General features: G+C 41.0%; 1 protein-coding gene and 1 pseudogene across 8 annotated transcripts in view; one reads left to right on the forward strand and one right to left on the reverse strand.

Annotated features, from left to right (window-relative positions):
- Positions 1-505: 505 nt before the first annotated feature.
- On the forward strand, positions 506-4,171 carry LOC113036338 (ATP-sensitive inward rectifier potassium channel 1 pseudogene; annotated as a pseudogene). Its single transcript, XR_013901542.1, has 2 exons — positions 506-634; positions 2,254-4,171. The product of XR_013901542.1 is annotated as an ATP-sensitive inward rectifier potassium channel 1 pseudogene (transcript).
- A 4,260-nt stretch (positions 4,172-8,431) lies between these two features.
- fli1 (Fli-1 proto-oncogene, ETS transcription factor) overlaps positions 8,432-22,903 on the reverse strand; it is a 28,558-nt gene continuing 14,086 nt past the window's right edge. For 5 of the 7 annotated variants that reach the window (XM_026192256.2, XM_026192255.2, XM_026192253.2 and 2 more), the window contains 5 exons: positions 16,996-17,064; positions 11,194-11,253; positions 10,736-10,795; positions 9,847-9,894; positions 8,789-9,692 (listed from right to left, as the gene is read on the reverse strand). In XM_026192256.2, coding sequence (XP_026048041.1) covers positions 9,163-9,692; positions 9,847-9,894; positions 10,736-10,795; positions 11,194-11,253; positions 16,996-17,064 — 767 coding nt within the window. In that variant the 3' untranslated portion in view covers positions 8,789-9,162. Of the gene's footprint in view, positions 9,693-9,846; positions 9,895-10,735; positions 10,796-11,193; positions 11,254-16,995; positions 17,065-22,903 lie in introns of all 7 variants that reach the window. The other 2 variants (XM_026192252.2, XM_080289273.1) reach the window with 2 other exon arrangements.

Below are 22,903 nucleotides of genomic sequence, written 5' to 3' on the forward strand. Positions count from 1 at the left end.
TAAATGGACAACATACCTGTTAAAAAACTTCAGACACAGAAAATGGTCTCACTGTCCAAAAAAAAAGAAAAGAAAAGAAAAGTTTTCCTCCCAAACTGTCAATAATATTATGTGTGTATAGAGTTTACAGTAAATAATGCAACACAGTCTGTTTCGTCATCAGCATCCAGAACACGAAACGTGTGGTGTCAACACCACACAATATCGAAATGTGAGGGCAACTGCACGAAAGCCACAAAAAAGAACCAACAAACTGTGAATTCAGAGGAACTCTGACAACACAATAGGCACAAAGTGTGATGCACAGAGGTCAGGGTGGCTCTAGGTGCCAAGCATGTATGAAATAAACCGTATTTCTTCTAACTTGGGAAGCATGTGCATGGGTGTGTGTCTTAGGATGCTTGGTCATGTGTATGTTTTGAGTCAGAAGTGGGGATGGGGGTGGGGACACTTGATGTGTCTGTGGGCGTAAACATCACCTGGGTGATTCCAGCACATTGAGACAGGACGATATAAAGCCACTCAGGTACAGATCAGCAAGCACAAGAGAGGGACACGCCTAAACTGTCCCAATCAGCTGGAAGCAAGAAAGACAGAGACGAAACTGACTTTTCGACGTGAACTTTTCACTTCGGTGAGTTTGGCTTCAGGCCTTTTATTTTAAAGTATGAATTTTCACATGTACATTTTTACTTCAAGGAAGTTTAACAAGGTTACTTCACTCGTGACCTGTTTTTGGTTTGTTTCTACCACAGCAATGTACATATTAGACAAAAAACATACATAACATACCAGTCGTGATTTTTTTATGTGTAGCTTTAAGAAAGTGTTTTTGCTACAGCATTTCAGTCACAGCAACAATTGCTCAATCAAAAAAAAAATCCATGAACTAAATTTTTACTACAGAAAAAATAAAATACAGAAATGTACATGTACTGCTTTACAAACATGAATTACATTTAAACTTTGAAAATACTAAACTTCTAATATACTATGCTTTAAATGTTAAACTTCAAGCAGTTTTAATGTACATTTAAAGCTATGAGGACGCATATCAAGAGTTCTCTTCTATGTCACGTTTTCAATTGTGATTCTACCTGTTTTTTTGTACTTATCATATCTGCAATTAAAAAGCCTATATAATTTGAAATTACTTCAGCACATATCTTGTTACAGCATGACAACATGGTGATCTAATGATTAGGTGTAAAATGACTACGTTTGCTTCTAAAAGCATTAAAGCTTGCCAACAAGCAACAGCGTGTAATTATCAGATTTCTTTTGGCAAAATGTCACGATTTGAGCTTTGAGGACTGCAAACAAAAAAATAAACTCGCTGTACTGACTTTTTTGTCCTACTTCACACTTGCTAACAAGCACAGCATGATCCAAATGGCTGTTTGCATGGCTTGGCAAGAACAGAGGCCATACTTATTTGGAAACCTCTGTACAGCCAACACTGCCAGCTACCATCCATCAAGCACCAGACTTATGAGAGAACTAAAAGCTTGAATAAAGTCAAAGATTGTTATGCCTGTGAGCTGTTCCCCTTCTGGCTGGGTTTGCTCAAATTATTTTAATGCCACGTTAAGTTATGCTACATTGAAACTCAGCAAACAAAGATGATCCTTGTGTTTAGACACTTGCGTAGGACCAAAGTTCCCGAATTATTTGGTTTATTTGGAACACTTACATGTTATGCTTCAGTGGAAACTTTTGTTTCTCATTAATGTCAGGACTCCACTGCAGCGCTGCATTTAGGATTACAGGCATTCAGTGATGATTAAATTTACTGTGGGACAGGGAAGCTTGGAACATTTGAGGCTGTGCATAGGGAGTTTACAGTGAGACTCAGCTAATCATGGGGCAAGGAGTAAAATCTTTCAACAGGGTATCAAAAAGTAGAAAATGCCCTGAAATAAAATATAAAATCTGCCTCTTAAAGTTCAAGAATGATTGTTTTATTCATTTACAATTATGTTATTTCATTATTTTTTATGTTTCAAATTGAATATAGAACTCAAATTGTGTGGTAAAAATATCTTTTTGTCAATATTAAGGAAACTAAGCGATTATTAGTCAGTTTTATATTCTTCTTCATTATAACGAGTGCAGAGCATATTTCTTTTTCTCAATATTTTTTTGTCATTATCGTAGCATCTTTGGTCTAGAGACTGTTTAATGATTTGCTATTACGTATTTACATGTTGTGCATATCCACGTTACATCATTTCCTATTTTATTGTATTTTAGGCTGCTGGCTCGTGAAACAAAACAAAACAAAAAACAAAATGTGTGGATCCATAGGCACAAGAATCAGGAAGTATCTGGATGAAAGAAGAAATCACAGGACCAGGCTAGTGACCAAAGATGGCCGCTGCAACATTGAATATGGAAACGTCAAGTACAGCAAACACTTTGCCTTCCTGGCAGATTTCTGGACCACCTTGGTGGAGGCCCGGTGGCGGTTCGTTTTCTTCAATTTCACTGCAACTCACACCCTCACCTGGTTCATTTTCGGTCTGCTGTGGTACTGGATTGTGCGTAATAATGGAGATCTGACCTGGCAAAACCCCTCACCAGATCACACTCCGTGTGTTTGGGGTGTTGCAGGACTCACCACAGCATATCTCTACTCCCTTGAAACACAGACCACTATTGGGTACGGTGTACGAGCACTCACACCTCACTGCCCGGGTGCTGTTGCTCTTGTCACTATCCAGTCAGTCCTCGGAGCAATTATTAATTGCTTCATGTGTGGTCTTATAATGGCCAAGATCTCTTTACCTAAAAAGAGAGCTAAAACCATCTCATTTAGTCCAATGGCTGTGATTAGCCCCAGAAATGACTATCTTTGCCTTTCAATCAGAGTGGCCAACCTACGTAAGAGTCTGATGATCGGCAGCCAGATCTACGGTAAGCTCCTGAGAACGACAACCACACAAGATGGAGAGACGATAATCATGGATCAGGTGAACATTGATTTTATGGTGGATGCTGGGAAGGACAACCTCTTCTTTATTTGTCCTCTCACTCTCCATCACATAATCGACAAAAGCAGCCCCTTCTTCGAGGTTGCAGTTGACACACTCCACAATCAAGACTTTGAGCTGGTCGTCTTCCTGGACGGCACAGCGGAGTCCACAAGTGCTTCTTGTCAAGTGCGGACCTCCTATATTCCTCGGGAAATTATGTGGGGCTACAGCTTCTTGCCCGTCATCTCAAGGAGCAGGGATAACAAATACAGAGTCGATTTCTCCAACTTCTCCAAAGTGGTGCCAGTAGCCACTGCACACTGCGCCTATTGTTTCCACAATATCAAGGGTCATCATCACCACTCCAGAGAAGGACAAGACAATCCTGGCTTTGAGGTGATAGAAATCACTGAGTCCCAAGATGCCACCAAAATGTAAGAGGTGGAAAGCAACACAAATAGAAATGGCAGCACATTGTGTAGCATTTAGATATGAAGTAAAAAATCTGCTTACTTGCACTTCTTTTGTGTGTGTGTGTGTGTGTGTGTGTGTGTGTGTGTGTGTGTGTGTTTTTAAGCCACCATCAATTCCATAGCATTATTGTGAACTATTTAGATATAAAACCACACCTGCCACTGTCTGCTGACCATAAGCCTGTTTTCAAAAAGGGAGGCCTGGTTATACAACACGCTTCAATGCAGGAACAAAGTATGCTCCTGCTTTAAATGAAGAAAAGCTCTTCTGTTTTACCACTTGCCTCACCTCAGGTTCATAGAGCATGGACATGAAGAAAAACAAACCAATGTGTAAAACTGTATTTAACCCTCACAATGCAGTTGAAGAAGCAACGTTGTTGCCTTTGGTGAGAAAACACCAAAGTTTAAGTTTTCTTTAAGTACTGCCATAACGTGTAGAAGAATTGACACATGAACTTGAAACACTGGAATACTATTCAGATTCTGAGGTACAGGCAAATGGTTGGGTACTGGCGCAAGTCTTTTCAACACTAGTTTATATAGTTTCGTGTCTGTTCTGTTTATTTGTTTGTTTGTTTGTATTTTTTAAATGAAGTGAACAAAGTTCACAGAAAACAAGCGTGCAGCACTGAGTACAGTATGCATTTGTGTTTGTAAAGTCTTTTTGTATTCTCTCTCAGGGAGAAAATGTTGATATCAATAAAAAAGATTTTCAACCAATACAGTGTTTGTGCCATATTACTGTTTCTACTGTCCATCTGAAGGAATCAAAGCTCCTTACAAGGACTTGTGATCACAAAAGGTCAAAGCACATACTGTGACTGGTGCCAACCTCTACTGTGGCTGTTTTAGCTGTACACAGTGTAAAGTTGTGACATCAAACAGGAAGGAAAAGACAAACTAGCGTAAGAATTCACGAGATGACAGCTGGGAGCTTACAAAACCATTATTTAGATTTCAGGGTCAGAACATGAAACCAAAATTCACTATTTGGAGAAACAGCACCACATAGAGTTCATTATTAAGGTAGACCCCAGAGCAGCTCTCTGTTCCCAGGCATATGCTCTCATGTAAAAGTCTGAACATGATGTTGCAAATCAATAAGTGAAATTACTAGAAAAAAATAAAGATGGTACATGCTCCAGAATGATATTTCAATTAAAAAAAAATGTCTGTGATGGGCAGTAACACATAACGAGTAAAGTAAGGGATTACTATTGCAAAAACAGTATTTAGATTACTGTTACTTTCCCGTAAGCACACTGCGTTACTGCGTTACTAAAACTGTGATTTTTTTTGCGAGAGTGTCTCATGACAATGACGTAAGCGAGTGCGACGTTTGTGGCAACAGCTGTGTGCAGATCAACAATGGATAATATATCGAGTGCAGGAGAGAGTATGAGCGTGCAGCGTTTAAAGCGTGGAAGTACTGACCTTACTTAGAGTTTGATTCCGTAAAAAGTGACAAAAACATTAACGTCCGCTGTTCACTGCGTGGGAAGAAAACTTCTTTTTACTTCCGAGCAAGCACCGAGTACGCTAATGGGAAATTCACAGACAAACTCGCAGATTCTTCCACTGACCGCTGCAGCACACCTGCACCAGAGCAAACATCTGCCTGCCATACAGGTGAAAATAGAGCAACAGGACCGCTGAGTGTTTGATTTTATTTATTTTCTGCTGTGTTTCACTTGTATTTATTTGAAAAATATTTTTATTTTATGTGCTGGAATGTGCAGAAAATAGGTTTAAATGTCAAACAAATTTCTTCCAGTCAGAGAATGTTGCATATAATTTAATGTTTGCTTGATGAATAAAGTTAAAAGATTAAAAAAAAATAAAACAAGTTTTAAAAAGAGACTTTTTCATTTGATTACATTTTATATGATGGATTATGCAGAAAAAGTAGAATTGGGCTGAAAGATCTATCGCTTTATTACCTATTCAGGTTGTAAATTGTGTTTTTAAAAAGTAACTAAGTAATTAATTACTTTTGAAAATAAGTAATCAGTAAAGTAACAGGATTACTTTTTGGGGGAAGTAATCAGTAATTAGTTACTGATTACTTTTTTCAAGTAACTTGACCAACACCGATGGTGATTCTCTTTCCCTGTTATAATAATAATAATGGATTGTATTTATATAGCGCTTTTCTAGGCACTCAAAGCACTTTACAATTCCACTATTCATTCACTCTCATATTCACACACTGATGGAGGTAAGCTATAGTTGTAGCCACAGCTGCCCTGGGGCAGACTGACAGAAGCAAGGCTGCCATATCGTGCCATCGGTCCCTCTGGCCATCACCAGTAGGCTGTAGGTGAAGTGTCTTGCCCAAGTACACAACGACCAGGACAAGGGGGATCGAACCGGCAACCTTCCAGTTACAGATGAGCTTCCCAATACCCTGAGCCACGGTCGCCTCCATTATATACATTTTAGCCAGTATGCTCCCACATGCTCCCACATAGCTGCTGTTTGACACAGACAGCATGCACAGATGCTAACTGCCAAAAACATTATTTTAGGCTGCCTTCAGAAAACCCATGAAGACACATAGAAGTCTCACACTGCTCTGACCTAATTAAAACTAAGGAGTTTTGCATCTGCACGCATAAATGATTAGATTTCACCACGACAAACAAATATAAACACATTAACTTTGACCTATAGGAAGAAATGTGTGTAAATAGTTGCAATTCTAGGTGCATCTTTCAAGAGGATGAAGAAGGCACATGAAACTCAGATGCATCTCTGCAAAATATATTTAAAAAAAATTCAAACTCAAAACGGAGATGTATTGTGTAATTATGCAAGCTACTGTCAAGATTACACTACTGTGCTTTTAGAGATACGGTTTCTTTGAGTCTTTGTTTTTATTAGCACTCACTTTTTGGTGAAACCACAGAAAGGCAACAGGGCATTAATTGAGAGGTAAAAATATTTATTTTGTCACATTTTCCTATACAAAAGCCCTTTTTCAAAAGGTATTACTTCATACATTGCAGGAATGACAATAATAACAATAATACATTGGTTAATTGTAAAACATACACTATATATATATATATTTATATATATAAATATATATATATATATATATATATATATACATATTTGATATCCAAAATACATTGCATATATGAAGTAGCAGAGATCCCTTTTCATTGATAATGCTTGTGAAACATGAATAGTCAGGGTGCATTAGAAAAATTTCTTTATACTACAAATCATATTCTCCTTTCAATTTGCTCACTGAATGTTATAAATCGTCAAAAGAAATTAATCGTGGATAATAATACTGTTAGTATTATTTTGCATAAAATACCTGAAACTCTGTCATTTGGCAAGAAAAGTGATTGGCCATGGAAACAAGGCATCATGATCACACGTTGCATATATAGTAAAGGAATCCCCGGCCATCGGGTTATCATTCAAGCGGCATTCATGGTTTTGGGAATACACAAAAATATAGTTTACACCTAATGGCACTTAGGATTTTATAACTAACTTGAGAAATAATAACAATAAAGAGAAACCAAAAAAAACAAAAAGGTAAAATGTATTGCCCAAATGTACAGATATAAAAACGCTTAAAAAGCTTAACAAACCACCTAGCAGAAATGGACTTAAAAGTTTTGCATTTTTGACCGAGGTCAACTCGTGTATTAATTTTCTTGACTTTTTTAATACTGTGTCACATATGAAAATAACTCTGCATAATTTATACAGTAAGTTGCTTTAATGCCTAGTTGACTGATGCTTATAAAATAATAAAAAATAGGTCTGACAAACGCACAGCGCTTGCGAATCTGAGGATTTCTTTGCTTCGTCTCGTCATACTTTATCGGATTTGTTCTTTGATAAAGTTCCCAGGTAATTTATATTCAAGTGTCCATTCTCAGTTACGCTAAAGGAATACTTCCGATATTAACAGCTTTGAACACATGAAGATGGATATGTCTTCTTACATTGTGGTAATGAAATCCTGACTTGAGATTCATGTGCATTTAGCTGGGCTTTACGATCAGTGAGAAACTAACATTCAGACACACATGTTACTCTCAAATTAGGATCCAGCCCTGGTGAAAAAAAAAAAATGCAACTTAACTGTCTATTAACATGACTTGATGCATAGCCACATCTACTGTGCTGACCTATATGGTCGTGACTGGCCTAGAAAGAGTAAAGAGACACCACGGCAGCTTTTACTGTCAGAGTCCATTTCAAAGTCCAAAATTGTCAGATTTGTGGTGTGATAATTCATTGCGTGCACTTTAAGATGAAGTGCTGTCTCATCTTTAATGAATAGACAAAATATGGTAAAAAAAAAAAAAAATACAAAATCAGCAGTTAAAGCATGGCAGGATTTTCAGGACAGCACATATTCAAAATAGAAGAACATTTAAGACAATTTTGGATAGAAAATAAATAGCCACCAAATGGCAGTTGATAACATCAACACGTCAACATGACCACATCTGCAAAAAGGCACGTTCGTGTTCTATATCCATGATCTCAAGTGTGAAGGAATTACTTTTTTTTCATCAAACGTTTAAAAATAAAAATGAATACTTCTGACAAATTTAGATTTTTGCCAAAGGGTATCCCTTTTTTAAAAAAATTCACAAACCAGAAGACATTCACATTAATACTGACACGGTCGAGCGACAACACATCTGGAAATGGCACGGTTGAAAAATGCGAAGACTCTGCAAACATTTAATAGCCTAATGTGTGGCCCCGAGTGAAAACATCTGACCTACGTTGAATTATTGTAACAAATTACTGCAATTATATCTTGACTCAGCTTTCCTGGCACAATCGAGTCAACACTTAGCCTAGCTCAAACGCCGCAAACAACTCACAAGAAAACATTTTAAGCAACTGAATTGACCCAAATCAGCAAAAACATACAGCGCTTCCCTCTTAACTGCATTCAACTCTTCTCTAGCCTTCCAGTTTGGAGGATAAGTTAAATGGCATAGTGAATGGCATATTCCAGTTGCCAAATTTTATTCAGTGCTGAGAAAAGTCCACCTCAATGAGAGCTCCTTCTTGTCCAGAGAATTCCAGAAGACTCTCCACATGCACACACACACACACATGAAAACATGCAGATTAACAGAACAAAAAAACATAGACAGTCAAAACAGAAGGTTAGATGTAGTGGGAATAAGAAATCCTGTCAAGGCTTTAGATGAATGAAAAGGCAGATGCTTTACAGGACAAGGTACATACTGAGAAGGATGCTTTTTGAGACCCATAAGTAATAGGCCCATGTCTGGTACTGTAAAGGGAAGATGAGGCAGAAAGACTTGCGGGTTATCTTCTGTCTTCAGGCTTTGGTTTAGGAAGCTTCTTGAACACCCACTTGCAGCTACTGTAGGTGCAGCTTTCAGGAGGAAGGAAAAGGCACATGAAACTCAGATAAATGTCCATAAATCATAAAAAAAAAACAAAAACTTGGTAGTCATTTAAAGGTAAGTAGTATTCCATTTTTTGGACCTTAATATCCAGTTGTTTATATAATCATACAAAAAAATTTCCTTTAATTTGATCATCCTTCATTTTGGATCAAATTTCTTCAGAGGACAAAATACCTCTGTCAGTTCAGTCTTCATTGGTTTGGCGTCATTGAGAGTGCATGTCAGCAAATGGCGTGGGCCAGGGGAGGTTCAAGGGGTGGTGGATGATCAGAAAGGGTGGTTTTAATAATAACTACCCAGGTGGGATGGCACATGCGTGTTAGGATGGCGAGGAACATTTGGGTTGGGGTAGAGGCCTGCAGTGGGCGAGCTCCAGTACTGAGCAGTGGGTCCAAAGAAATTGGAGGAGGTGACTGGCATGGATGGAGGGTGCGGGGATACAAAGTTGACCTTCTGCTGGTGGGTGTGGTAGGAAGGCACATAGGCTAGGTCCGAGGGGTATTTGTACATAGAAGACTCGGTCGGGTGCGGTTGCAGCGCCTGAGCGATGCCATGGAAGTCGAACTTGTAGGCATAGCGTTTGCCGTGCACTTTGGTCATGATGTTTTTGTCATAGTAGTAGCGCAGTGCACGGCTCAGCTTATCGTAGTTCATGTTGGGCTTGCTCTTGCGCTCACCCCAGCGTCGCGCCACCTCATCTGGATCTGTCATCTTGAACTCGCCATTGGTGCCCTCCCAAGTGATGCAGCCCGCATTGGCACTGTCAGACAAGAGCTCCAGGAGGAACTGCCACAGCTGGATCTGACCTGAGCCTATTGGAAAACACAAGAGCAAACGTTCAGGCATGGTTGCTTTCTCATCCATCTGGAAGCTCAGTTGGATACTAACAATGCTGTTCAAAGGTTTTGGAGAAAGTGTGTTTTTACAGCTGCTGAATTGAAAACCTGGTTATGGTGAGAGACTTACCTGGGTTGGCTAAACGACTACTGGTGGGACCCAGAACCTGGTAAGGGTCTGTGGGCAAATGGAGAGCTTTGTGAGTCATCACAACTAGTATTATGGCAATTAGTGCTGTGCGATACTGCAGATTCTTTGGGTTATCTCCAAAATTTACTTGGTATCAAGTAAAACCAAGTAAATACAGGGCCAGTACTGCTGATACCATTACCCATACCATAAATTGTGTTTCATGATTTATGAAATGATTCATCATTAATTTGCAAATTCTAAACACATTTCAATGACAAATAAATCGTTATGATATTTACTTTCCACAATTATTAGTTGATACAATAAAATACACCTTTCAACTTCAAATAATTGTCATAGTGCATGACACGCTGAACTTAGTCTGTAGATACTCTAAAGTATCTATCCTATATCCATAACAAATGAATCGACCATTCAAATAGGTGGATTTGGATGAATCGATACAATTTCACTTTTTATAGCTCTTTTCATGTCATTACATTTGAAATGAAGTAAACACAACTAACAGTAACACTGACAAAACAAATTAGTATTACACGCTGAAGTCTGTCAAATAATAAAGCAAGTAGAAGAGGCAACTACACTTGTTGGTAAGTGTCAGTAAACACTTTGCTTAAGGCTGGAGGATTTAAAGAGAAGCTTTAGCAGAATCAGTCGAGTAAACAAACACAAAATACCAGGATCTTAGAATAGATAATGCTATGATAAACACAAAGTGATTATGCTTCACTGTCTCGACTGTTAACAGAAAGACTAAAAGAAAGATCTGTCAGAACAAGCGGCACAACAGACAAGCTGGTATGACTCGGATTTGAGTGTGTGCTTATACTAAGTAGGTCAAGAAAGACACCACGTAAGCCAGTACCTGGCTGAGCTCTGGGTTGCTCAGTGGACTTGGTCACATTTTGAGTAACCACTGGCGAGCCTGCAGAGAGAAATGGAATAAGTGAGGGACAAGAGAGACACAGAAAACATCAGTAGGGGTGCTCTGCAGATAACCAATATACACATCTTAAAGGAATGCCAGCAGTGGTCCAAAGTAAATAAGGCAGTAGCTGGTGGTACTAGTGGCTTCTTTTGGCCGAGTGTAATCTTTAGGAGGCTGTCCCACATGTCTAGACTCTCTGTGGATTCTGGAAGGGCTGCTCGCATGCTGCAGAGTTGCATTAAAGGGTATCTGAAAACTATTTAACCTCCACCCCATAACAAATGATTGGGTTTGTCACGAATCATGCCCCTGCTCAGTAAGTTGCTCCACTCATACTTACCATTACTGTTCAGTGAAAAAACTAAAGACATTATTGGTGATTTGTGTGCCCTCACCTTTGCCACTGTGCATGTTGTTGGACCAGCCTGTCCGCCGTACAGCATCATATGAAGGGTCTAACAACAACAAAGACAAAAGGACAGACAAAGTTTCATTAGGAAAACAGTTACTGTTTTTTTAAACATGCTAAGTACAATTCATAAAATGCCACGGTGCACAAGCCAATCCTAACAATTACAGCTGGCCAACAGTTAGGGCATTAATAAATCCATCAAAACATCGTTAAAATGTTCTTCACAGGATATCTGGACATGGAAATGTGGTTTTGTTTGGCTTGCTGTGGTGGTTAAAATGTAGATGGCACAATCTTTTACAGAGAATACAGTTGGTTAAAGAGCTTGCAACACCCCGACCACAAATGAAAGGGACTGATGCAAATTAACGTACAACAGAGACACACACAAAGACAATACATGTGCATGATATCCACTATCATCCTCTCTTCCCACACATGCGGCTTTCACGAAACCTTGACAAACAGCCAAACTGGCCCGGTTTCCATGGGCTCTACCTGCTGTGTGTGTGTGTCTGTGGTTCCAACTAACCGAGTGTGAAGCTGGACAGCTTCCAGTAACAATCAATCACTCTGACACAAACAGATAAAACAGAGGCTGTGTCGTTCCTCTGGCAGTGAACACCCTTGTATACTCAGAGTGCACCTGGCCAGCACCCTTGATGGTTTGTATTATTATGGAGTAAAACAGTTCAAACAATTGTCAGAACACGAGGGGAAAATATGATGAGGCCAGACGTGCTTTATGCTGAGTAGCGCTCAACGGTGTTATCGTGATCGGCCAACTTTTTCTTTTTTTTGTCGGCAGCGTTGCTCCCAGAGGGCAGCAGATAGAGATGGTGCAATGGCGATGACAAGGGATTTGAAGTAGCAAGCTGCTAGAAGGTCAAGAGGCAATTCTATTTCCCATCAGTGAGGGACGAGTCTTTAGTTGTCTTGTTTGATAAATCAGATGCTGAATTGATACTTTTTAAGACCAGATATGTTTGAAAGGTTATCGTGTGCTGGTTTTTGTAAAGATCTGAGACGATTCCTATGCTGATTAAAGTGAAAACAACTGAACACAATTTCATCTCTCTTCATGCTTGTATAGAGCTGATGACATTAAACTGTGACTTTGTTAACTTTTACTTAGATTTGTCTGACAAGTAATGGGAAATTTACTTCCATTTCCATTTCATCAGATCCTTGCAAGATATCAGTCATTAAAAACATAAAACTATTAAATTCATTTTAGTGTAATTTCCTGTGTTTTTCTAAGTCTGTAGATTTCAGTTATGGGGAAAAAAATCACACATTATCAATTATTGTAAGTGTGCCTGGCTTTTTAAAAAATGTGTTTTGGGTATAGCATCTTGACCCATATTACCTCATATAGTCCAAGTGGGAAAAAACCAAACGAAACCAAGAAAGAAAACATCCAGTGACATCAAATTGTGCATCATTCGCTTCACTACACGGACAGACATTTCTACACACTGTGCGGCACTGCCCTCCAGTGGACAAGAATATATTAGCATCGGTGTTTTCCTTATAATAAATAATGATGACACATTCCACATCAAATGATTATTTCATCTGAGCACAACTTAATCTCACTAGAACGAAAAAAACAACGTTTCCCAAGTTTGGCTGGTTCTAGTTATTTTTCTTTTTAAACACATTTTATATTCATGTTGAACCTCTTGTTCTCTTCGCTAAGTTCTATCATATCAACTTTTAACCTTAAACGCTTCAGCAAAGGACTCGTTACAATCTGCAAACAAGAGAGGTTGTCCCTGTCTCTGTGTCCCCTGCAGAGTTAACAACGGCAGATGCATGAAGCGAAACATATATGAGCTTGCAACGAGAAAAGAATTTGGAACACGATCAAATGAATAAAAGAAAAGACAGTATATGAGGAGAGAAAGACAAAAAGAAGGAGAGGAGGGATAAATAACAAGCGGGCTGCTGTGGCTCAACGGGGCTGTCAGGTTCAATCTGGTGTGGGCTGGCAGGATAGCCAAGGAGCAGTGACTGGGGGAGAGTCCTGAGAGACTTGCGTTTCCTGCCTGCTTCGCCTGCAGACAACCTCTCTTTGTTTTACTGGCCCTTTTTTCCCCTCTACTCACCGCCAGTCCCTCCACCACCACCACCACCCCGAAAAAACACGACGGGGTTACCTCCATCTACGTGCAGAAGGGGTTTAGGAGATGGTGGGGGAGAGGCACAGATGAACGAGAGAGATGAGAGTGGAAGTGAGGAAATCGCAGAAAGACGTACTGAGAAGCAGACAAATTACGGTCAGGGTATAAAAGCACAAAAAAGGTACAGAAGAGAAAGAAGTGAAGAAGAAAATCAGGACAGAAAAATGATGAAAAAAAGAGTCAGACAAAACACAACTTTGGAATCTGGAAAGAAAACAATGGCTGCAAACTCAGCTACTGTTAGCTGTGGAAGAAGAAGAGCGGAAGCTGTGTTATTTGGGTGTGTTTTCTGCCTTAAGACACCTTGGCTGGTTGGTAGCATCTGCCACCAAAACAATTTTCTCTGGCCAAAGAAAAATCTCAGCAAATACAATTTTCACCACTACTGTGCATTAAGGTTTAGCTTCATTGATTGAGTGAAAGTGAACATGCAGGAGGAAGAATCACAATGCACGGCGGTTTGGGGGGGCAACCACACAAACGTAGACTCGACTGTGCACACACAGAACCGCCTCACCCCTCACCACCCACCCCCTTCTCCCGCCTTCATTTTTCCAGGCCTCGCTCTGACTGCGACTTGAGCCAGTTTCCACTCTGGTCTCGGGTGTGGTGCACGCTCCTGGGAGACTTCAACTGCAGGACCAGTTAGTCAAAACAAGGCCCAAGTGCTAGACAGAGAGAGAGAGAAAGAGAGAGAGACACAGAGGGAAGAAGAAAGACAGCAAGTAGGCTAGGAGAGAAAGAGCAACTGAGCAACGGGAGCGGGATAGAGAATGAGTGGAGAAAAAGAGAGAGTGGAGCTGTGGACTGTTTTTAACCCAGGGTCCGAGCCAAGGAGAGAAACCCAGACAGGGTAAACTTTTTTAATACCCATAATACAGGTGCTTTAAAAGCCATCTGTGTGAGCAAGGAGCCATAAGAGGAGGAGAATGATGGCAAAGTACAGGAGTTAGACACAGCGAGGAGACAGTGGGTGCACTGGAACAGAAAACCATCAAAGAAAAAAAAAAGGGGGGAACATCTTCGCAACACTCTTAACATTAAACGTTTTCACTTCCAAGTCCGCAGTTTATCTTACATTATATTTAGCACAGAGCAAGGTGAGCATTTGAAAAAACACAAATCTGAGATGGTTTGTGTACGTAATGAAGCATTTCAAGCTGTTTTTGCCTTTGACTTGGCACCAGAGGAAATGCTTTTCAAAAGGTGAATCATCTTTCCTCAACATGGCAGGGGAGGATATGAATGCTTTTAGAACATTTTGACATTTTATTGCTGTGCTAATAGATCAGAAACCACAAAAGAGAAAAAAAAAACAAAAACAAAAAAATCAATCTGGGGGAAAAAAAGTAGTTTACAAGTAGAAGTGTAGGTGTTTACTTGTAACAACGACATGATGTCTAATTCCCAGCAACGCCCTATAACTCTTACACTCATGAATAATGCAGTCCACGTCCAAAAGATATGCAAAGGCATAGGCATAGTATAATATTTGTATATATATATATATATATATATATATATATATATATATATATATATATATATATATATATATATATATATATATATCACACTAGTAAGGTATGCAGGAAACCCATACTTACAAGCCGATCAGCAGGCACATAGCAGACGCAGACTTTGAGAAAGCCACACACACACATCGGCGCGCACGAGTCCTTTCATAGCTGCTGCATTCCGTGTTTTATATGCTCTCTTTTATTCATAACATTGCATTTTACACCGCAGAGTCTGGGGCAGATTAAGGGTTGTCTCCTGCTGTATGCTCGTGCTTACTCTACCCCAAAGAGCCTGTATGGTATTTGACTGCTCTCAAAAGGCAATATGAAGTGGAACATCTGGCAGTGCTGATCTGAGCAAACGCTGATAAAGGCTTCTCCTGAAGCAACGCATCTTTTATTGCCGAAGCAGAAACTCTGCACGAAAGTAACACTTGTGCGAGCAAAAATACTGTCGTATTTCCTTTATTTGGAAAAGTTAGCATGTTTTAAATGCTACAAGTGTTCTATTTAAGGCCAGAGTTTTAGGCCACAGTTAGAGGAAGGCAGTGTTACAGGAGCACTTAATAGAAATCACCTCTTGAGAAAGGGAAATGCTGCTGATGGGAGTGACCCTCTATTCCTGCCAGTCCAAATACCTGGAGCTGAGAATCAGGAAGACCAAGGTCGGGGGGTGACCGAGCAGAATCTTATCTGGCCTGCCCAATGGCCTATTAGTATGAAGCTGGGCGAGAACCACTACGTGGCCTGGAATTCCCACCAATGGGGCAGATAGAGCGAGAGGCAGAGAGCATTCTCTGACACTTATCAGACCTAGCATTTCCTCTGCTGCTGCCTTGATGGGGCCTCTCATCCTGTTAGCAAGGCTATCATTGTTATTGCAGTCTTTGCTCTCGACTCTGGTGGTGACACCGTATAGCCTATGTGAAGGATGTGTAGTTTTTTCTTTTTTTTTCTAAACAGATACGAAGCTATCGCCTGTCTGAACCGTGTCAGCACACCAGTGTTTGTAGGGTGAAAAAGGTATCGGCAGGAAAAGGACCGTCATCCTGAGCTGCTTGGGGCATTGTTCTCGGCTTAGCACACTAGAGCTGGTCCCTCTGACCGCTCCTCTTCTGCTTTATTAAAAATGTATCACTAATTCAATTAGTTCATTGTGTCCTTTAAATTTTGGCCAGATTAAGATGTGGAGAACACCAAGCTGCTTGTATGGTAACATTTTTCTTTAAAAAGCCATTTTCACTATTGTTTTTAATCAGACATTGGTTCCTTAACCATTAAATCTCTTAATAAAACCAGCTAACAGTTTATGTTAAAGCCTACGTTTTACATAAAATAGCTGAAAATGGCTACTATCATTTGATTTTCATTAAAAGCTATATATATATTTATATATATCTACATATATTAGTCAAAGGGTCTCAGTGCTGCTGGACACTGTCTTACAATAGCATATTTTATGTGTAGTGTCCCCTTAACCTCTTATCATGATTTCTGCCACTATTTCACTCATCAGAGACTCACACATGTAACCCCTATTTCCCCTCTAGTCTAGTCTAAAGCAGCCAATCAGCCCCTTTCTGTCATGTTTACCAAGCACATTGTTGCTCGGGCACCTGTCTGTGCTGCCCGTCCTTCCAGTAAACAGCTTCAGTCACATAGATTTTTTCCATAATTACTACATTTACAGTCTGTTCATGCTCCCACTGCTATGGAAAGAACTCATCAGCACTCTGCTTTTGTTTTATTGTTAACATGCCTTTATTCTTTGGGTTCAGGTAGTAGTCCCGAATAGCAATAGCAGCCTGACTCAAAACAAAAGGTGTACTTGCCCAGAGCTTCATCAGAAACAATCGGTGGCTGCATTGTGCTTCCTTTTTGTTAAGTAGCGTTTGTTCTCACATGTGTGTGGTTTTCTTCATGCGAAGCCTGAAGGTTTGGGTATTTTATATTTTTGCCATACATGATCATCTTTAGCTTTGGTTGCACCATTCCCACCTTGTTCAGTCTGTATACAGCATTTAAAACAACTCTAAATATGTGGAGAGAAATGCAGAGAAAATTTCTAAACTTCCCTACCCTCTTTGGCAGCCAGCCGTGGTGATGGATCTGTGTGAGATGTTGTATTGTAGGATAATGATGAGCTACCTGCAATGAGACAGAAGAGAGCATGGTGAGATTAATTTTGTTGGATTTTTTAAACAATTAAAGAGTCTTCATTGCTTTATAAAGTGTTTACTTTAGAATAAAGTATCTTGAGGAATACATGCAGAATATATTTCATTTGAACTGAAATTTGCTGCATTTGCTATGAGAGGTTTTTTGTATGAGTGACAAAAAGCTCAAATTTCTAATACTCCCAGCAGGTGGCAGTAGAAGGTCCAGCTCGATACCTATGGCATGCCACTGAAGCCATTTTCATTGGATCACTTCTGTACCTTTTGCTCTTAAATTATTATTTTTTTAAAGAGGAAAGCTAATTAATGACAAAGAACTCTATTCTCGAATAAAGCAAACCCAGCACACAGTCTGTCCTTTGAATAGTGGTGAGGAAGCCCTGTAGTATGTCAACATTTTAACTGGAACCACTGCCCCTGAATAAAGCAAGACAGTGAGTTAAGAGTCCTTGTATGGCTGCCTGTTCATTTCACCTTATGGAGCAGAACTCTGCACTGCATTCCTCCACTTACACAGGCACCCTGGGCGGCACCAAAATGCTCTCTTAATTTTAGCTGCCCCCAGGCATAAATCAGTGAGTGGAAAAACAGACCCAAAAATGCACAGAGAAAACACGAGAGCAGTTACTACATGGAGAGTGTAGACAAGATATAGCACTGAGCCAGCAACAGCAAGTTGCTGAGTAGGGACCGTACCTTTTCTGGTGGGGTGGTGCAGAGAAATCTGAGAAATGAGCTAAAGTACAAATGGAAAAAGAAAAATCCAGAAAGTCTGTGAAAGTTTCGATGCAAGGTCCTCGACTAACGTGCTGTGCTGCTGGTGGTGGGTTGGGGCCTCATAGTGGCAGACTAGGGGTCTGTTTTTTTAAGGGGGGAGAGGTGGCTGTGGGGTAATGTGGGGTGCTCCACAAATGTATTCTAACCCTCCAAATGTCCCCACCCCTCCCAGTTCCACCTATACTCCACGGCACCCCCAAGGCTCTGGGTCTAGTTTAGAAGGATGGGGGACTCAGAACAGGGGAGCCATTGTATGAGGAAGGGTCCCTGCATGGCAATCAAACGCAGCTCCCCCATACAAAAATAATTCCACACGCAGAGCGTAAGCTCACAGGGGCAAACGAGCCTCCGAAGCACCGACTTCTGGAATGAGGGAGAGGGTGTAAGAGAACGAGGAACAGAGAGGGGATGGAGGAAGGAGGAAGGGGTTGTTAACCCCTTTCCTACTGTGTGCCACATATGTGGTCTGACCCAGACAGGCAAACAGGCAGCATTGCTAAGAAAACCTCAAACCATCCCACAGAGAAATTTGGGACTGCTGTATGGGAGAGAGTGAGAGCGAGTGGAGGGTTGAGTGAGCGAGTGAGAGCGAGCTAGAGAAACACCACAGCTGACAGTTTTGGTGAAGGGAGCCTTGGCTGGGCTGCCTATTTATTTGGATGGCCTCTTCCTCTCTTCGAAAACAAACACATCCCGGTAATCTGACAGCGCAGTGGGAGGACTGGCCAGTGTTCAAGCTTTGAGACCCTCATTCTCTTGCTCTCCCTTTCCAATCACATCTGCTTCAGACTCTGTAAGATTACATAACACCCGCAAACAGTTTTCTTTTCTCTCCTTCGTATGACTGTTTGGTTTCACGAAAGCGCCGCCTGACGTGCACGTAACATTGATCGATATTTCTAAAGCCTTGTACAGCGCCGTGTAGGACCTCTGGCAAGCCCCCTGTACTGTTTATTCTGTATAGCTATACGATACCATTGCCTCAACATGTGGTCTAAGCTTTGTCAACAAACTCAGGGTCCCCAGTCACCCTGTTTTAGGCACCTTGCCACATAAAGGGGGGCACATAAGTTTAGGCAAACCCATTTAGTTGTACTGGATAACGCTGCTGCTTGGCTTCATATTTCATATGAGGCATTTCTGAGTCTTCCGCTACAAAGTATTGGAATTGTTTTTTTAACTTATGACCCTCCTTTCATGATGGCACTGTTCGCAAGTAACTGAAAGAAAAAGAAAACACTCTTCTCATTAAATTACATTTGTGTTGGGCACAGATTGAAGTTCCTGCCCACACTTCGAGACCGCCTCAAGCTACCAAACCAGTCTGCCAACTGAAGAGTTATACAGGTTCTTTATTAAACCCCTGGTAAAACAGGTAGTATCAAATGCACAAGTATTGTTGTACAGACAAAGGTTTTTTTTTATGTGGAGGCTGTTATGAATTGATAGACTAACAAGTGCCTCTTTTCCATCAACATAGTTCCAGTTCTGGGACCAGTGCTCATGTGGAGCCAGTTCTGCAGTGATGCCCTTTCAGAGCCAAATAGCAAAATGTTAAATGTTTTCCATTAGAAGATCATGGTGGATGCAATCTTTGGGTTGTAGCCACTGAAATCAGGGTGTTCAGCTTTGGGCCGAGCAGCATCAGTCCTTTTTGAGTGAAAATAATTGGGACTAGTACTAGATTAGACTTGTTGGTGGAAAAAAGGTCAAACTATGTGAAGTTGACACCAAGATTACATCCCATCCTGCCAATGATCCAGAGAATGGTTATAAATGTTCCATTATGTATTAACGTGAAAGTGTTTATTGGTTAATGGTCAACACTTTTAGACAGACTCCGCTTGAAGGTATTTATAGTCATAAAAAAGGGCCAAAAATAGCTATAACATATCAATCCAACCCTGTCTCCCTCCACACACCTTCACATATCTGATAGTTTGTTGCGTGAAATGGGCGCAAACATCAAATTATCCATTTAGAAATGTTAGAGAGATCTGGACCCAGTGCTCTCCTATCTGATTGGACAAGTGAGAGGTGAAATGTTCAGAAATGTTTAATCACTATTCTTAGCTTTAACAATATCCTGACCACAGTTTATATGCTGTTCCTAACTGCAATCATGCAGTTACCAGTCCAAGATATGATGGGAAAAATATAAATCACTTAAAACAATTAGCATTAATGTTAAAAACAGGACTATAAAACGAGATATGCAGAACTGGCTGACATCAGTATTCTTAACTGGAAACTTACAATTATTATCTACATCTCGCTTCAATTACAGCTAGGCTCATCTCAGTGTTTACACGAATAGCAACTGCTTATTATCCACTTCCACTTATGCTAATGTGATATAGACATAAATTCCTGCGAAGCTCATAAGTGGCCGAACCCCAGCAGTTGAGTGAGCAGCCGCAGACTGCACTGTAATGGTGGCTAACAGCAGACAGCAAACGGCAAAAGGCGCAGAGCCAGCCTGCTGAGCCCCTCTGCACCAGTGATAATCTGCCAATAGAAAGAACTAATGCAAGGGGAGCTCAATAAAAATGTTTTGAGGGGAGAAAGAGGAGTGAAAGACAGAGAGAGAGAGAGAGAGTGTGTGTGTGAGAGAGAGAGAGTTCTCCAGAGCTCCTTTTTCCCTACTCAGCCTGCGAGCCCAGATGTTTATGGTCTGTATAAACTATTGAGGGCTCGAGAATGTCCCCCACTCTCGAGCGAGCAGCAGCAGTGCAGAAGCCCAGACTTATCACTCTCTCTCTCTCCTCTCTTTCGCTCTCTCTCTCTCTCCTTCTGGACTCCCTCGCTGTAAATCCATCCAGACACACAAGCAACGGCGACAGCTGGGAAACAGAACTGTTGCTATTCTCCAATGGCACTCAATCATGACCATCTCGGACCATTTCCACACTCTTCGCAAAAAAACAAAAAGGAATAGTTCAGCCACCAAATTTTTTTCTTTCTTCTTTTTTTAAATTTCGCACTCCCTTTCTATAACTGCCTTTCTTGCTTACACACACTCCTGTTTTTGTCCTGAAGCAACAACCCAATCTGTCAGTGACATATTTCTTAACTCCTACTATTATGTTCCTTCACATGCTTCTTTGGATTGTTCTGTCTCCCCAGTCCCTCTGCTCGTTTTTGAATTCTCCCCCCTCTTCCTCCCTTCTCTCTCCGCCTCGCATCTCTATGTGTCAGAAGATACAGTCTCTCCTTGTCTGAGGTTTGCTGCTCTGCTCCGTTTCCAGCACATGTGGTATCAAACCGACCTACATGGGTGCGATAAAGCAAACAGTCAGCAGTCCCCTCCCTGACAGACTAATTTGAACAAATTCTCAAATTGCGCCCCAAATTGAAAGCACATTGGGGTGTGGGCGGCCATCACTTATGAAAATCTGGATAAGTGACCAACAACGAGGCCAAAATAATGCACGGGCAACTACCCTTGTTACTGTAAGCAGCTGGGAAGCCAGACAGATGTTCAGGTTGTGCCAGCGGTTGCGCCAGTATGGATGTCTGAGCGGTATTTCTGTGTGTGTGACGTGGCAGGAATGTTTTGTTATGGTATGGCTGTAGGGTGTGGAAGTGCGTCTCCCGCCCTTCACCAAGTGTACATACAGGGTCTAATGACTCTGAGGAATGTTAATCAGAGGTTCAATAAACAGAACCAATCACACATATGGTGCACACAGATGTGTACGAAATGATTGCAGTATCCCTCTGGACCATCTATTTTTTATTTTTTATTTTTTTTGGGGTGTAGGATGGGGGGTGATAATGAAAAGATTCAGTGAATCAGATCACATGACCTGTAATCACTAATACTTCCAGGGCTTGCTTGAGCCTTTCCCCTTTTCTCTTTGTTTCTCTGCCTCCTGGAAACTAGTCCCAGCTCCAGCTCTTGTGAGTGAAAACAGAGGTCTATTTTCTGGACAGGGTTACTCCTAGTCTCTGATTGTGTTTGTTTGTGCTGTGGGGGGAGACGAGAGAAAGCCTTTCATTTCTAAATTATCACCCCGTGAGGGTCGTCATAAAGCCTTGACCCCTTTCCTTTGCTCACAAACTGTTTTCACACTTGAGCTCCGGACAGTATCAAGAGAATCAGGATGCCATCTGATGTTTTCATACGTGGCACGTGGCAGGAGATGGTCTCACAACTGGAAATACTCTTTTTGATTTAGGCAGCACTAGCTGTAAAATCTGTGCAAGTCCCACATAAGATGAAAAACTGTGCAATAGGACATGGTAGGCGCTTTGCAACAGAAAGCTGGTAGGCTAAAGTGTGTTCAGTGCCTGATCTGCTTTGGATATTTGTATCACATTTGTAATAGACAGAAAATTTTGTATGTGTAATGCAGGTACAGTATCAGCACTTCACCCCGCTTGCATCGTCCGCGAGCTGCCCTAAAACGGGTTACTCAGCTCAGGAAAGGGAGCGTCCATTTCGCTGATTGTTAGGAATTAATACAAAGCAATTTCAGCTGGCAAGTGGAGAGGATTCCCAAGACATCTTTTCTGTCTCCAAAGCACACAAAAGAAAGAAAGAAAGAAAGAAAAATGGGGCAAAATCGTGATGCAGCACGCCTAAGCCGTGGCTAAGTCCCACAGCCATTGGCCATAATGAAAACTGCTCTGCGAAGTGTGCCCAGTGGCGGTCAGACAGATCCACCCGCTGCACCGCTGCACAATGAGGCTGTTATACTCATGACAAGCATCTCTCCCTGCCCAGACGCAGTGCATAGAGAAAACTGTTGACACCCACAAAATACAGTTCCCATTACATCACATTGAGGCCCATCGCAATTTTTTGAGAGTAATGTTAAATTTAGTCAAGCCATCAGTCACTCCACCCAGTGTGCTGCCGTGATATTCTGCAGCCACGGCGCAAGCAGCTCTAACTATTCTACAGTATCCAAACTTTTTAAAGATGGGGACAGACCGTTCCCTACACGTGCATCAATCGCGCCACTCGTTTGCTAATTTTTATAGCACACGGCTGATATTTAGCATTCGAACTCGACACCACGCTGCAT

Source organism: Astatotilapia calliptera, chromosome 14 (genome assembly GCF_964374335.1).
Source record: "Astatotilapia calliptera chromosome 14, fAstCal68.1, whole genome shotgun sequence".
NCBI classification, from domain to species: Eukaryota; Metazoa; Chordata; class Actinopteri; order Cichliformes; family Cichlidae; genus Astatotilapia; species Astatotilapia calliptera.